Source organism: Phocoena phocoena, chromosome 16 (genome assembly GCF_963924675.1).
Source record: "Phocoena phocoena chromosome 16, mPhoPho1.1, whole genome shotgun sequence".
Classification (NCBI taxonomy): Eukaryota; Metazoa; Chordata; class Mammalia; order Artiodactyla; family Phocoenidae; genus Phocoena; species Phocoena phocoena.
In genome coordinates, this window is record NC_089234.1 from 23,690,699 (window position 1) to 23,707,564 (window position 16,866).

General features: G+C 44.2%; 1 protein-coding gene across 1 annotated transcript in view; it reads right to left on the reverse strand.

Annotated features, from left to right (window-relative positions):
• Positions 1–16,866, reverse strand: part of SORCS3 (sortilin related VPS10 domain containing receptor 3) — a 595,228-nt gene that overhangs the window by 76,075 nt on the left and 502,287 nt on the right. Inside the window, exons 10-13 of the mRNA XM_065894299.1 lie at positions 14,231–14,377; positions 12,587–12,689; positions 7,038–7,114; positions 4,048–4,139 (exon numbers count right to left, since the gene is read on the reverse strand). Coding sequence (XP_065750371.1) covers positions 4,048–4,139; positions 7,038–7,114; positions 12,587–12,689; positions 14,231–14,377 — 419 coding nt within the window. The remainder of the gene's footprint in view (positions 1–4,047; positions 4,140–7,037; positions 7,115–12,586; positions 12,690–14,230; positions 14,378–16,866) is intronic.

Sequence of the window (16,866 nt, forward strand, 5' to 3'; positions counted from 1 at the left end):
TGTGATTCTCATTTTCTCTGAAAGGCGATGTAGCTATTATTTAAATTCGAGAGCCACTATACCCTTGTGGGAGAGTGGGGAGGCCAGTATCTTTTTGCTATGCAAATATATATACATGTGTATATGCTGCCAAAATAAGTCGGTGAGTCTGAGACCTACTACAGAAAAGAACAATGAACTGATCACTTAACCTTTCTTCCACTTCAAATGAGCTCTGTGTTTACCCGGAGGGTTGTAACTTAATTAGAAGCTACTGGTGATGAAGAAACTGCATTTGAGTTTCACAAGCTTGCAATTCATAAGCCAGCCAGAGACAAAATCAGTCAAGAAGTTTATAAGGAAACATTGATGATAATGATAAGGTCAGGCCCCTACAGAACACTTACGTAGCCTCGAAAGATGAGTACAAAATGCACAGGGAGATCAGCTCGGTGCTTTGTGACCACCTAGAGGGGTGGGATAGGGAGGGTGGGAGGGAGATGCAAGAGGGAGGGGATATGGGGATATATGTATACGTATAGCTGATCCACTCTGTTATACAGCAGCAACTAACACAACAATGTAAAGCAATTATACTCCAATAAAGATGTTTAAAAAATAATAAAATTAAAAAAAAAAGAATTCCTGAACGAGTTAAGTGCCACTGTTGTTTGCTAGCACACACAGTAGCTGGCACGTAACGGTCACAGGGACTATTTCGGAGAAGGGCATTCATAGACAGGCAAGTAAGTAGAAGTCATGGGTGGTATCTAAGTTCAGGGAAGAATTTGTAGCATTTATGATAAATGACAGCATCAACATCCTTTAAATGGAGAAAATTCTATTTCCAAAGCTTAGTTTGAAAAATCATCTCGAATCCTTTGTAAATTCAAGTAGGTGAACAAATGGAGGGTAGTATTATCATGACTATTATAAGAGGAAATTCAATGGCAGGCAGCTATTTTTCTGAGCTCAATAAATATTTTTTACCAACAAAAGAGATATTTCATGGAATAAGGGGAAACTCAAACTTTGTATTAATGCCTTTGAAAGGCAGGATTTGATCCTACTTACATATCCCTGAGTGAATATTGATTTTCCCAACTTGGATGGTTTCCTTCCAGAAATTCCTAGACAAGTACTCCTTCTAGAAGTGATCAGGCCTCTGGAGAGAAACCACTGCAGAACAGACTGAATGGTCAAGATGTAAGGATGCTAAAATTCGCCAAAGCCAAAACTTTCTCTATTCCTCTGCTCCATGCCAAATGTACTCTCCTCTCCTGTCACCAAAAAGAAATAACAACAATAGCAAACTCCTGTTTTCCTTAGGACAAGGCAACTTTTGTGTAAAAGTCTCTAAAATTCAACCATGAAGTGAGCGCTAAGTCCCTACCACATGAAGGAGAGAGAGGAGGAGGGTGACAGTCAAGGGTAAGATGGGATTGCCACCCTCTTCTCCCAGGACTTAAGGGGAGGAAATCCGCCAGCTGTATCTGTCTGCAGGGCATTTATCAATTATGTCATTGAGATTTAGATAGAGGTGCGGAGAACACAATGATAACGACTAAGGAATGTTACTTTTCTTGGTTAAAAAACAACAAACTTGTCTTAAGAGTCAAGCTGCCCTCCCTGACTGTATAAGTCCTACTCAGTCCTCAATAGAGAGAACTCTTCTCACCACAGAGAGAGGTCTCCGTAGTAGAAGGAATTACCTACATAAAGGGAGGGTGGGAGGGAGGGAGACGCAAGAGGGAAGAGATATGGGGACATATGTATATGTATAACTGATTCACTTTGTTATAAAGCAGAAACTAACACACCATTGTAAAGCAATTATACTCGAATAAAGATGTAAAAAAAAAAAAAAAAGGAATTATCTACAGATTCAACCTGAACCCCTTAAACTGGCGTTTAAGTTCTTCTGAGGCCTACCCACCACTACTTACTCACATGCTTGATTTCAACCACATACAGTCTTCTGAGTACTCCCTACATCTCCTGAATTCCAGGCTTGGTCAGAGTTTTCCCTTCCCTTGGCTTTCCTCCCATCACTTCTCCTACTCCTGGAATCCTTTTATCAAGGCTCAGCCCTCACATCACCTGCTGCACAAAGACCCCCCTCACACACCAGCGGTGGGGGGCTCTATCCGGCCTCAGGATTCCAGCAATGCACACAGTCAGCATCCTTTCGTAGACACTGCTTGGACTGTCTAAGTTCCTTATCTTGACTATGATCTCCCAGAGGACAGAGACCATGTGATAAGCCTCTGTGTACTCATTAAAGTATCTGGAAAATTGGCAGGTAAAAGAGAAGAGCATCCATGATAGAAACCCAACTTGGTGCTGCAAGGTACTAGCTGTGTAGCTCTGAGCAAAGTATTTAGCATGTCTGCATTTTAATGCTATGATAGAAAGAGTACCCACAGGAAAATGCATAGGGTAGTTTCAAGAAGTAACTTAGGTAATTCATGGAAAGGGCCTAGAACAGTGCCTAGAATTTAATAATCCCTGAGTAAATGCTGACTATCATTACTATCAAGTAATTCCACTCTTCTGATACTACCCCAAAATTATAAAAGCAGTAGTAAAAGGATGATAAACAATTACATTAGGAACTTCTTCAAGCTCATGCTTGAGTTGGCAGGGCACTGTGTGTGTGTGTGTGTGTGTGTCTGTGTGTTTTGTTTTGGTTTTTTTTCTACAAACGGCTTTAACTTAATAATCGGCCAAACTAAGAGAAACTTTAAATCATTGCCAAGGTGGCTGAAGCTTGAATTTGGTACCTGGGGATCCTAAGCTGATTTTTTCTTTTCCTGATTACAAACTGATGCTTCTAAGTAAAACTCTTACTCTAAAAGGGTTAGTCTCCCAAAATCAAGGGCCTGGGAGTTATGCCAGCATCCATCTTCCAGCCCATGGTGAATCCCAACGACTATGTTCTAGATAGCATTCCCTCTACTACCAAACATTCACTCTTTCAGATGTTCATTCTGCTGAATTTGAAGCCTGAAATTCTTTCCCTTCAGGATATAAACACACACGCTGCTTATCCATCCTCTGCCAAAAACAAAGACGTCATCATCCTCGTTATAATCATCATGATAATAATATATTCTCACTCAACTCTTTGTCTTCCCTGGAGGGTCTCACATATATGCACTCAACTGCATTCCGTAATCTACTTTCTTGGGAAGGATTATCTACGTCGTCTCTACTTGAGTTCATTCTTTATCATTCATTCATCTATTCATTCATCTATTGCACTCTACCTTTCAACCCCACCTCTCTTGTGAATCTACCCTAACAAAGATCACCAATGACCTCTGACATTGCTTAATTCTAGATTGTTTTTCACTCCGTAAAATCTATTCTGATTATAGAATTTGGTGCTATTGATCACCCCTTCCTTCAGCATCCTGTGTTTTTATCTTTTTTGGCTATTTCTCCTTAGCCTCGCCTATAATTTCTTCCTCTGCTCTGCATGTTGGTATTCAACAGTATTCCACAGGAGTCCCTGTTTTCTCCTTTTTGTACCCACTTTCACGAGGCATGCAGCCTACTGACATGGCTTTAACTACCACCTAACGGCTAGTGACTCCAAATCTAAAGTGTGATCCCAGACCTCTCTCCTGACCTTCAGATGAATGTATCTGACAACTAATCTTCATCTCTGCTTGAATGTTCCTAGATATCTCAACTTCAACTGGTCTAGAACTGAACGTAGGATTGCTACACGCACCTAACCCTCTTCTTACAGCAATGTCCAGCTCCTGTATTTTGGATTGTTAATCTCGGCTGCTTGAATCTGAAGGCCCTTCCTGCTCATTTCTGGCTCATCTGAGCACCCATTCCTACCACCCCCCTGTATTCATTATACTTCCCCATCTAAATCATCTGGTCTGCTACTGTTACCAAAGAGCTGTATGATGTAATGTACATCAAATGGATGGACGGACAAAGAAATGGATGAAGAAATGGGTACAATGGGTAGAAAATCATGCAGAATAACTTGTCCCAACCTTTTCCACTAAAACGTTGCTCATTAATAGGGTAGGGAGCTGTCCTTACCACAAATGCCTGACTGGTAGAGGTGTGTGTTTCATGGCCACGAGGGCGCCACCCCAGTCTAGGAACCAGACATTGTACTCTTCATCAAAGATCTGGAACAACAACAACAATGACAATCATAGCAACGCCTTACATTTGCACAGTGCTTGACAGTTTACAAAGTTTTTCACATATATTGCTTCATCTAGATTCCGCCCCTGCCAACAACCCTATCAGGAAGTTTGGCAAGTAATGTCATCCCCATTTAATAGGTGAGGAAATGGGCTTGTAGAGAACAAATAATTGTCCCTCGGCTACTCAAATGGCATTTCCAGGGCTCTTTCCCCTCGTGCTGTGAGCCAGTGTGCCACAAGAGGTTCAGGCAACAAGACGCATGTTCAACTAGATAACTCAATGGAAAATATGACTTCAAAAACTTCCCCTCTTTTCATCTGAGTAACAGACTACTCGGCTTTCTCTTTCTCATCTTTTCAAATGAGACGTTTGCTAGTTTATAAACGGTGTCTTATAAACATTTATAATGTTTATAAATTATCTATGAATTTAAAGGACAATTCCTTTTAGACCTGTAGACATTACGATCTACGTGATGACTGAGTTCTCAGACTTAGCCACCACCTCCTAAGTTCCCATGCAAGTTGGATGAAGACTTAAGTTTAGTGCTAGGGGATCCTCACTCTAAGTGCTCACTGGGACACCATGCTTTCTCGGACCCAGAGTTACTGATTCTTTGGTTTATTTGTCCATTACCTATTCACCCATCCACTCACTCATTCACTCATTCAGTGATCCATCCATCCATCTACACAGGCATTTACTAGGCACCTACCAGGATGCAAGTCTCAGAGCCTTAGTTTAGACCTAACCCCACATATAGCAACACTTCTACAGTTTATGACTTTTAAGTCTCCAACCTAAGACAGGAAGAATATTTCTCCACCGGAGAACCAGTTCTCTCCTCTAGATCATCTAGATGAAAGTGGAATTGGAGACTTCCTCGAGCTCTTAACCACTAATGGTGGCTCTTACAGCCTGGATGGAGAGGTTGGGGTGGTGGGTTAAGTGAGAAGTACTAGAAGGGGTAAGAAAGTATAAGTAGACTTAAAAGGGAGAGAATAGGAGTGGTGTCTCCTATAAACATGCCCTAACGAACACCACAGAGGAAAGTAAATGGACTCTCAGCAGGCCTAAACCTTTCAATTGGTTTTATTTCTCATATTTGCCTTTAAATGCCCACACTAATGGTGAGCCTTAATGCACAAAAGACTTAAGGGATATTCATTTATATGTCAGATATAAACATAGACTCTGAGCCTGTAATGCTAGCTTTTCTCTCCAGAGCTCAAAGCCACGTAACAGAAACACTGGACTGAAGTCTGAAGGTAAGGACTACAAGAAGATTCTTGGCACTGAGGAGGAGAGAGAAGTTATTTTCTTCACACTTTCCTCTCTGTTGTATCATTCTGGCCATGGCTAACTCTTGCCCTGTCCAGCAATGTAGTGGAAGCTGGAATCCTAAGTTGTTTGGGAAAAGAGAAAAGAAAACCAAAGTGGTGACAACATAAGGAAAGAACGTAACCGTGGCCACCTGGCCAGGTGAGCTATTTCTTGTGTTGGAGGGACAATGGTTTGTCTGTTGGGAGCTTCTAGACCAGAAGAGTTTACATTCCAGTTGCTACCCCATTCAGCACTTGTAAGAGAGTATCTTATATTTTTAAGGTATGTTCTTATTTTATGTGTCTTTTTCTCATCTACTTGATTCCCTTGTGGGCAGGAATCTTAACTTATTCTTCGTTGTAGGCCTTACAGTAGTTAATATAGGACTTGTGTCTAGTAGGTCCTGGGTAATTTTTTTTCGACGGTGGTAGTAGTGACAGTGGTGGCAATGGGGGTGGCGATGATAATGTTGGTGATGGAGATGATAATCTTCACTAAGGGACCCAAACAGAAGCTTGTGCAAGTAGATTTCAGATGGTGGCTTCACCTTCATCGCTAAGACATTTAGTGCTCTTCGTCCTCCTCAGATAGAAACCTTCTCACCTTTAAGACTTAGTAAAATATCACCTCTTCTTGTGAAGCCTTTCCTAGTTTCCCCAAGGAGAATCAATTCCTCCCTCTTCTGCGCAAGCAAATAATGCCACTAAAATAATGCAATCGCTTTAAACTACAGTTAGTTATTTATGAACCTGTCTCCTCTGCTTAATTCTGAGCTCCACGAGGCAAGGGACTCCAAAGTATTCAACTGCCTCCTCAGGTTTATACTTGACACCCAGTTGACATTGTATAAATCTGTGTTGTCCAATATAGTAGCCCCATGAGACAATTTAAATTTAAATTGATTAAAATAAAACGTTCAGTTCCCCTGTCACACTAGCCACATTGCAAGTGTTCACTAGCCACGTGGGACGGTATAGATGCAGAACATTTCCATCACTGTTCAAAGTTCTATTGGACAGTGCTGCAAGAAAAAGTTTGTAAAACTGAATTAATTTTTCATGTGGTCATGTAACTATTAAGCTGTCTCATACTTAATAAAACATGGGCCTACATAATACTGAAGCCATCACAGACTTCCACGGCTTTGCTGGTCTTAGCATTCTACCGCCTTCCTCTTGTAGATAAAGAAACAGACCCAGAAACGTAAAGACACCTACTTGCCAAGACCCCGTGGCACATTAATGATAGAAACTGTTTTACTGGCTGCATCTACTCACACCGGCACGGTAATTCGCATCTGGTGACTGTTCCATACATGTTGCTGAATGAAAGAATGAACAAATTGGGAAAATCCCAGTTTTTCTTATGCCCTGCCCAGCTCTTCCCATGTTACTCCATTGCCCATCTAATCTGCCAGCTACATTGACCAAATAGAGGAGCTGCTTCAGTTTTTTTGCACCCAAAAAGTCCTAACAAGCCTGAGAATCTATAAGAAAGATGTTGGCAGAACTTGCCCTAAATGGCTCCTCCCTGCCCCCGAATCTCCCAGTTACCTGTCTCCATGTGTTGCCCCCATCGGAAGAGATGAACACGCTGATATCAGTATATGAGAGCTCTGGACCAATGTTGCCTGAAACAGAAGCAGATCATTTGAAATTGTCAGGCGGTTTACAGATGACGTGTGCTTGGGGTTGGGTGAGGGGGTAGCAGAGAGTAAAGATTTTCCAAGTTATTTTTAGAATAGATTCGTACAGTCAGTCTTTGATGCCATATCAAAAACCCAGCAGGAAGATAACCTAACATGGGAAAAAAATGAATAAATAAATAATATGACAGGGATGCATCTTTAAATGGTAACACTCCAAGACCAAATATGGATAAGCTTGGACCTCTTGAACTACTCATTCATACCATTAATCTCTTGAAAATTAATCCTGATGGTGGCAAAGAGAAGAGTAAACTATCACGCTGCCTCTAGGAACACCTTCCTCCTCATGTATAACTTTAGCCTATGAAACACTGGTGTGTGTATGAGTGTGTGAGTGTGTGTGTGTGTGTGTGTTTCCAAGTTAAACTTGCCAATATGTTTCTTGAGTGCCAGGCAGTTGAGTAATCCATTAGTATAGACTATGTAACGAAAATTATCCAGTGCCCAAAAGAATATGACAATATTCAGCAGACCATGGCCATCCAGCATGGCAGGAGAAGTCACCTGGTTTATACCCAGCCTGACTACACTTTATCCCTTCACACTGTTTCTTCCTCTCCCCTTCTTTTTCTTCCCCTTGTATTAATACTTCATCACCTTGTGGTTACGTTTATTAAAAACAAGAAAGTGGTCGGGCTTCCCTGGTGGCGCAGTGGTTGAGAGTCTGCCTGCCGATGCAGGGGACGCGGGTTCGTGCCCCGGTCCGGGAAGATCCCACGTGCCGCAGAGCGGCCGGGCCCGTGAGCCATGGCCGCTAAGCCTGCGCGTCCGGAGCCTGTGCTCCACAGCGGGAGAGGCCACAACAGTGAGAGGCCCACCTACCGCAAAAAAAAAAAAAAAAAAAAAAAGAAAGAAAGAAAGTGGTTAAGATTTCCTAGTCTATCTATATTGCCCAAGTTTGCCCACAGAGCCCCTGAGCCCAGAACAGTGCCCCAAACTCAGGAGTGAGTTGCTCAATAAATAACTGTGCAACAAACGAATGAGTAAAAAAATGAATGAATCATGTTCTGATGTTGATGTGCATTTGGGGGGGTCTTGAGAAGCAGGAAAAGTACCCTAAACATGTAAGAATTTACCACTGAGGCTGATATGTTTTTTTTAAAAATAGCATGAAGGGGAATGTTAGCTCCCTTCACATCAGTAGCCTAAATAAGAGCACAATAAAAATGCAATAATGAAAATGTTAATTGAGCTGCTGACATTTAATGCTTCAAGATGAGAATTTCAAGGCAGGCTACAGCTTGATCCCATCGGCATCAGGGAGCACACAGCTAGCCAACTTGTTTTGACACTCAGGCTTCCAAAAATACCTCTGGGGCTCAGGGCTCAGGCAGTCAGTATCAGTGGGGTGGGGACAGGCATGGTGAGCGGCTCTGAGGAGATGTGTCTGGAATTTGGAATTCAACTCTTCAGATCCAGGTTTTAGAAGACACAGATGAAGAAAGAAAAGAGGGACGGGGCAGAAAATGTCAACTTGAGTCTTTTAATGATGGCTGCCTGGGACATTGTGCTAAGAAGGATCCTGAAGCCATATTTGGTTTCAACAGAATAGAGTTCGGTGATCTATTAGTAACGTCTACCAAGGGTGGTAGAGAGAGGGGGAAGCAGGTGTAAAGTCCCCCTAGAGCTGGAATCTGCCAGCCCTGTCATGGCTTCTTAGGCTCTGTCTCATCACCTCTTACCCTCTTCAGGAGTCGGTTCTGCCTACATCTTAAGCCTCTCTTTCAAAGCTTGACCCAGATTGATTTTGGAGGTGTGGTGGTGGTGAGAATCCAAGGCTCCCAGTGAAGACTGTTTTGGAAGTATCTTGGGTCAATTGAAAGGATCCCTGAAACAAATGCTGCTGATCACAGGAACTAGAAAAGTTCCCAGAGGAAAGGACAGAGAAGAGGTGTCCAGGATGATTTGATCTTTGAACATGTTCAGTCCCTAAGTGGACCTGTGGGAAGGAAATCTCTGATAAGGGAGAGTCAGGGTTATGGCGTCAGAGAAGAAAGATCTGAAAAATGTGCCTCACTGGCTAAAGCAGAACTGGAGGGGGGCTTCCCAAGGTGGCCTCTAGCCAGATTGGAGGGAGAGGTAGCTGGTCCCCGCTGAAGTGATGTGATAGGAGGGAGAAATGGGGAGAGGGATGGAAAACGGGGAGCTCCTCTCAGCAACAGCTTAGCTTGGAAATCACAGAGGTGCCGCTGCCCTTTTGGGCATGTGTAAACAACACACTTTTAAGCCCTACGTCCTCCCAGGGCTACCTTTCTCTGCTCCTTAGTTAGATACGTGTAAAGGAAAGAAAGAAAGAGAGAGACAGACTGAGAGAGAGAGAGAGACCGAGAGAGAGAGAGAGAGAGAGAGAGAGAGAGAGAGAGAGAGAGAGAAGCTTTTAACATCCTCTGGGGTTAGAGATGCTTCTCTCACCACCACTGATGCCCACTCAGGGTGATTAAGTGCAGGGGGAAGCAGACAGTGCGCAAGCCACTGCAGGAAAGGAAAGCACCTCCGTGGAGGGGCCAACACAAGGGTACGAGCATTCAGAATGTATAGGAAGCATGGCAGGGAGCCTGGGGTAGCTGTGGAGCGGGCATGTGAAGATGCTCAGGGCTAGGTCTGGCTGAATGGCTACTGGACAGACTAGACTTGGAGCCAGAGGGAGTGTGAGTGAGGGCACAACACTTGCCCCCTGCCCTCCATCCTTCAGCTGTAAATCGAGGACAAGAGTAATCGCCTTTTCCACATCATAGGGCCATTGTGCAATCAAGGCTAGGAAAGCGCTTTGCACACCTTAAGGCCCTGGGAGGATGTGAGGCCTCGACTACTACCACAGTGGTAAGGATAGTAAGAACCCTAGTGCTTTTTTTTTTTTTTTTTTTTTTTTGCGGTACGCGGGCCTCTCACTGCTGTGGCCTCTCCCGTTGCGGAGCACAGGCTCCGGACGCGCAGGCTCAGCGGCCATGGCTCACGGGCCCAGCCGCTCCGCGGTATGTGGGATCTTCCCGGACCGAGGCACGAACCCGTGTCCCCTGCGTCGGCAGGCGGACTCTCAACCACTGCGCCACCAGGGAAGCCCAACCCTAGCGCTTCTCATGGCTAAAAGCAATTGGCAGTCTCTCCAGACTGGAATTCCATCTGCCTCGTGAGATGGGCTCAACAGGGGCCTCAAACAGGGACAGGACAGGGGACGTCCTGTCATCCCCACAGCTTCTGGGAGCCCTCATCTCAGTGAGAGGTGGGAGGACGCAGTGAGGAGTGGAGAGGAGAGAGGCCAGGATCACTGACACCTGAAGGCAGGTGAAATGCATGGATGTGGAAAAGGATCCTGGAGAGACAGGCTCCATTCAGGCCAATGAAGCCATCCTAGGATAACGTCATAATTATTCTCCCGATAGCAAACAGCCTTCCAGGGAGAGCTGGCAAGCAGGGTAAGGAGAAGCTGGGAATGAGAAGGCATGTGCCGGTGACCTAGCACTGGCTTTTCATCAGGATCTCGTCAGCTGTGTTATGGTCCTCTCAATGCAAAGCACCATACAAAGTTACAAGAGTGACAAAGGGAGAGAAAAGGAATTAGTAAATTCTCATGTATATGGACAAAAAAGTTTCCGAATCCAATCCTTAATGTCTATGTGTCTGTTAGTTTACAAAGACTTAGCACCAGAGTAATTTAGAGGCACGTGATGGTCTCAGGTAATAACGACCACAACTAACCTACCTGACTATGCTCTGAGCCCTCAGCGGGATCTTCCCTCTCTAATTCTTACAACACACTCACAAGGCAGGGAACAAAAAAAAACAAAAAACAACTTCATTTGCAGATGAGGAAAATGAAGCTCTGAGGTTAAAGAGCTAACCCAAATTCATAAGGCTCGTAAGTGTCAGAGGTCAGCTTGGCAAGCAGGACTACAGGGTTCCTGAGTGCATTCATTCATTCCGTGGATGCAGAGTGAATGCGTATTATTTATGGATTCTCTTGAAGGAGATGTGCAAACCATATTCTCCTGGTGTAAGAAGAGCGGTTCTAAATTTCTGTAACATTAACAAGGATAATAGGTGACATGTATTGAGTTTTCGATATGTCCTAGGCACTGTTCTGAACACTTGAAATCCATCGCTTCATTTGATACTCCAATTCCGCTATGTTGGTATTATTATTCCCACTTTGGCAACGGAAACACCAACGTTCAGAGTGGTTAAGGCACATAGAACAATGCCTGACTATATAGCTAGCATTTATATTTATAATTGATTACGATTTTTCAGTGTTCCTTCCACTCCAGTCCAGGGTCTCCTATAGGCCTTGAGGAGGGGCAGAGAGCACAGCAGTCCCAGAGCTGGGAGGTCCAATGAGCATGGATGATGGTGTGTGGGGTTCACTGCCCCCCAGCCAGGAGAACACCAATAGAGCCTGCCCTCATCTCTCACTGTCCTGGGCTCCCTGAAGCCAGTGGTGTTAAATATGGTGGCTCCAGTTCCTACCGGGTGGAGGGGAGTAGTCTGAGGTGTCAGAAGGCTATGCTAGCTGTCAGCCCGATTCGAGTGGATGGTCGCTGGTGGTGTTCAAAAGTTCATACAGTTGGAGGCTTGGAGAAGGAAGTCACGTCTACGAGAGCAGTAACGCCAGCGGCTGGAGCTTCAGGTTGATGAGCGAAAACAGACTAAACCATCTCAGCAAGTTGCTGTGAATTTATCTGCTTTCATTAGAAAAATAGCTGCCTCATAGCAGAGCTCTAACTTCGAAGATTAGAGGCCTGCCTTGCTTTATGCCATCAACGTATTCCTGCAAAGGTGTGTGGAAATCAAATGCGTGCAAAGCAGAGCACTTTCCCCCAGAGACTTTCATTTTCATCTCGGAGTCGTTTTATCTTCTTTTCTCATAGACGTTCAGTGGACAATGCTTCCAACAATACAAACTGGAGTTTTTCTGCCCTTTCCCCCAGGCTCTCAGCCAGGCGGTTACTCATGTGTAAACAAACCTTTACATGCACCAGAGACCTCCTGATTAAAAACAGCTCTGGGGTGAAACCCTTGGTAAAGAATCCTCTGTGTGAAAAGAAAACTTACACTTGGTGAGCTAGGAAGTTCATATACCACGTTTTCTTAAAGTGAGAATTCCCTATTACAAACAACCTTTCTGATCTATCAGTTCACTTGGAGAGGAACTCTGGCCTCTTGCTAAGCACAGGGTACTGCCCTGTGACCATGTGAGATGTTGCATTTACCAAAAGTTGCAAGTGTCTGGAGCTCTTTTACTGGGTGATTAGATTGGCCTTGGAGTCCCACAGATCTTGCCTATTTTCTGGGAAGAGTGCCCATAGCTTTTATCTGATGCTCAAATGATTCCACAGAGGTCGTAACATATTCCAGAAGCCCTCAGTGAGGAACAAGCCCAGGGAATGTCTTCCTTACCTGTGGCCACCACGAGCCCTGGAGCCGTCTCCTTGCTGGAGATTCTCCCTGAGGAATACGGATTTTCAGAGATCTGCAAGTGTAGATGTAGGGAGCAGAAGGGCTAAAACAGAGGAGGAGAAAGTGGCTTCATTCCAGGAAGCTCCTGACATGCACCCCTGCCCCACAAGATATGGGGCTCCCAGGTGTTCAGCTTCCAGAAACAGCGAGGACTGGACGTGAGCCACTCACTTAGTTTGGGGCACAAGTCATCTCTCCCTGAACAGCTGATATGTTCACATCAGAAGCTGCCCTGAGCACCATTCATAGTCCCCATCCCGTCCCTGTTCCTGTCACAACTGTAGGCGTCCCCTCTCTTCCTCACCCCTATCCCATCCATCAAGGTCCAGTTCACGGTCAGCCTTATGAAGCCTCCCAGACCATTCCTTCCCACAGGATGACACTGATCTCCCGTCACTGACCTTGGCCATCATGCTCTGCTTCTTGGAGCCCTAACGGGCCACTGGGAGCAGTGAAGTGGGGAAGTTAAGTGAGAGTCTCAGGCCCTCTACCCTCTTCTTCAACCAGATGGTCCCTGTTTCTGCTTTATGTATTTGGTTCCTGTTTATAATTTTACTTTGAATTTTACTTAAAATGTTTGAAGCCATTATTTGAAACTCGCAAGTTTGTGTTCTTTATTCATTTACTTATTTACCCCTTTTTGAGTTTCTTTAAAAGGATTAGGGGTTTATAGACACCATATAATAAATAAAAATAAACAAATTGTGAAATCAGGGAAAGGAGGAAATTAGGTTAATAAGATGAATCCATGGGTAAGGTTTGTGGAAAAAAAATTCTTGCTGTGACCAGCTCTTGCATATAGGCAGGCATCTGTCTCTGACCTTCCTAGGACCCCAAATCAGAAGCATGGAGCTGGACTGAAAACTACAAAAGAGGAAAGGCCCTGTTAATCCTATTTACCACTATATTCCCAGTTTTTAACATAACGTCTAGAATATTCAGTAAGTGGCAAAAGGCAACTTTTTTTGCAAAGGGGAAACATAACCATTTCTGGGACCTCAGAAAATTTTTTAAATAGGTCCTCTTTAAGAGGGCACTGAGAGTTGTGAATTTCACTGTTAATTATCTGTCTTCCCTCCTCACATGGAGTTGTACCTCCATGGTGCCTACCCTAATATTCCATACAGCTGGAACCCTGGGAATGCTGAGAGATTAACTCTGTCCCATGTGGACATACCAGCCTGACATTCCTTGGGCTCCCAAGGCAAACTTTGCTTACCTTGCCCACCATCAAGCACTTATCCTCAAGCACTGTATCATACCAGCATCAGCTAATAGGTGTTTACCACCGCTGAGCTCTGTCTGGGACCCTTGGGTACAGGCTCTTTCTCTTATGGTTCTTTATCTTCCTAGGAGTTGGAGCACATAGTATATTCTCAGTAAAGGTTTGTGGAATTCATCTGAACTTTCCATCCAAGTGATACGGCAGTCTGAGTCCACAGGTCAATGCCCTGGGACCTGTAGGACATCCCTGCTCAGCACCAGCCAAGATCCTAAGCCCTCCCTGATGGAAGAAAGCCCCCGTTGAAGCATCCGCAAGCAACCAGCCTGCCCTGTGGTCTCACATGAGACTGGGGGACTGACCAGCAGGCAGTGTACTGGGCTTCCTCTCAGGTCCACGTCTGGAGCTTGCAGGAGGCGCCAATCCCTGCCCTTGTTGTAAGTGATGTATGTCTTCACTTGGTCATCCACCTTCTTGTTTGCCAGGAATATCCCTTTGATACCTGCTACCTAGGAAAAAGGGCGAGAGATGGAGAACAATGTTGGGCCAAAATGCCTATAGTTTTGGAAAGGCCCTGGGAGAAGCCCCAGCATTTTCCACAGCATGTGGGGGTACAACAGAGGAAAAGAGGAGGAACGTGGTGAGAAATGTCACATGCCACGTGGTCTCCAAAAGAAGTTTAAGTTCACCTCTGCTCCTTCCACCCCCACAAACCAGATGTCCCATCCCCCTATTATTCATCTGCTTTGCCCTACTCTACAGGTCTCTGGACTTTGTTCGGAGGGCTTTATCCTTAATTAACTATCAACATTCCCTCTGGGTGTGGGAGTGGTTGGTAACAACTGAAGGAGTTACTCCTTCTAGAGAACATTTGGGATTAACAGATACAGGCTACTATATATAAAATAGATAAACAACAAAGACCTGCTGTGTAGCACAGGGAACTATATTCAGTATCTTGTAATAACCTATAATGGAAAAGAACCTGAAAAAGAACATATATATGTATATATACATACATATATATGTATAACTGAATCACTTTGCTGTACACTTAAAACATTGGAAATCAACTATACGTCAATAAAAATTTAAAATAAATAAATAAAAACAGAGAACATGGGATTTTGCTCAGGAGGGGCTTGTTGACAGGTTTTCAAGGCATCAAGGTATAATCTGTAACGGGAGAAGTCCAGGTGCCCTGATTAATAGTGAGGTGGACATTTGGGGGCAGGTGACCCTGCTTGGCGACCTGGCCCCTGTCACTGGCTGTGCCACCAGCTCACTGGGTGACTTTGGATAATTCCCATATTATCTTGGGTCTCAGCCAATGGTCATTTTGAAAGAGCCCTTCCCTTCCTTTCTTTCCTCAGTCAGCTGGCAAAGGATACAACAGATAATGGAGAGCGCTCTTGCCCAAGTTCCGATGTATTGGGATTTGCACGCCCTTGATATTCTGAAGGAAGACGAGTATCGCCACAAAACAAGTAGCCAGACAATGAGGATATTTATGATCCAGAAGCGTTCGAGAGTAAGTACAGATCTGACTCACTTTTATTTCTTCTATGCCTACATCTGGGCAATCAGAAGAGATATTTAGAATGACAGCAATCTATGTCAAGGAAACATTCCTTTGACTTCTGGTTCAAGTGTCAGGATTTTCCAAAGGAAAGGTAATTCAGATTGTTTAAATATATATAAATAAGAGGTAGAATGGCAGGTTTTCTGGATTACACTCAGATATCTCAAAATTTTAACGGTACTTATCCCCATTATTTGAGGGCCATCATGAATTGAGGTTTACTGCAGTTCTGAGAGGATGCCAGTGGGAACAAAAGGAAGGAATTTCACAGAAGTGAGTTCTTTTAACGACATAATTTACCTGATGAAATGAGATGTGCTTTTCTTTTTTTTTAAGTAACCTGACTGGCCTTGAAAGAGAATAGAGAATGCCAACCCAAATACAAAACAACAAAGAACTACAAAAATGGACAGAGGATGTCAGGAGGAGAACAGTGTTATCTGGGAAGGACACCACCAGGGGAATTTGACAAAAGGCCAGTGATGGAACTGATTAGCTTCCTAATGTGAACAGAGGGTGGGTAAGGACAGAAGCCAAGGTGGGGAGAGGGGCAGTGTTGTCAGAGTCATGCCCTTCCCCAGACGTACCCTCCCTGCCCTAGCTGCTTAAAGTCAGTGCCATTTCAGGAAGGCTGGCACCTTACACACTCAGCCAAGGGCTGTGAGGCCCTCAGATCACCTCGGTCTTTAAAACCAACTGCAAAGTTGTTTCTCTCCAACCCGATTACCAATAATTCCTCACAGAAAATGGAATCTGTGTTTCCTTAGAACCTTCTGCCTGATGGAGGTCCTTTGCTATTCTCCTTAGACACAGAGCTGGTGTCTTTTCTGGTGGAGCACCAGATAATAATTCCATAGAACTCTTTCCCCTAAGCCAGCCGCCTGCCCCCAACATGTACCCAGGGCCTTGATATCGAATTTCTAGAACATATACGGGTCAGAATCAGACTTCTGTCTGTCACCATCATCCCCTGCCTCCTAGCTCGATACATTCTAGCATGAATTACTAGCCACTTAGCTGCTTCTTGTGTTCTCTGGATGAGCACGTTTGGAAAATATAATATGCCAATATTATATTACCATATTCCCACTAAGAACTCCACCACTCAGATGGCTATTTTCTGTGTGCCTCACATAGTGTGAGAGCAAAATCAGGAGAATGGAGACTGAAAATATATAGAAGGAGAGATTCTGAAGGAACCCATCTGCACCTCTGAAGGTGTTTCTCCTGTAGTTGCACCTAATGCCAAAGCAATCTCAGTCCTGTCTGCCTGTCTGGGGAAAAAAAAAAAAAAAGATAAAACACGTCCCACTTGTATTTGGATTGTTCAAAGCCCTTACGTTATTGCTGAATTGCTTCTTGGCTCCATCTCTTGTGTAAATGGACTATAAGTGTGGAGGGCACTTTGTTTTTTCT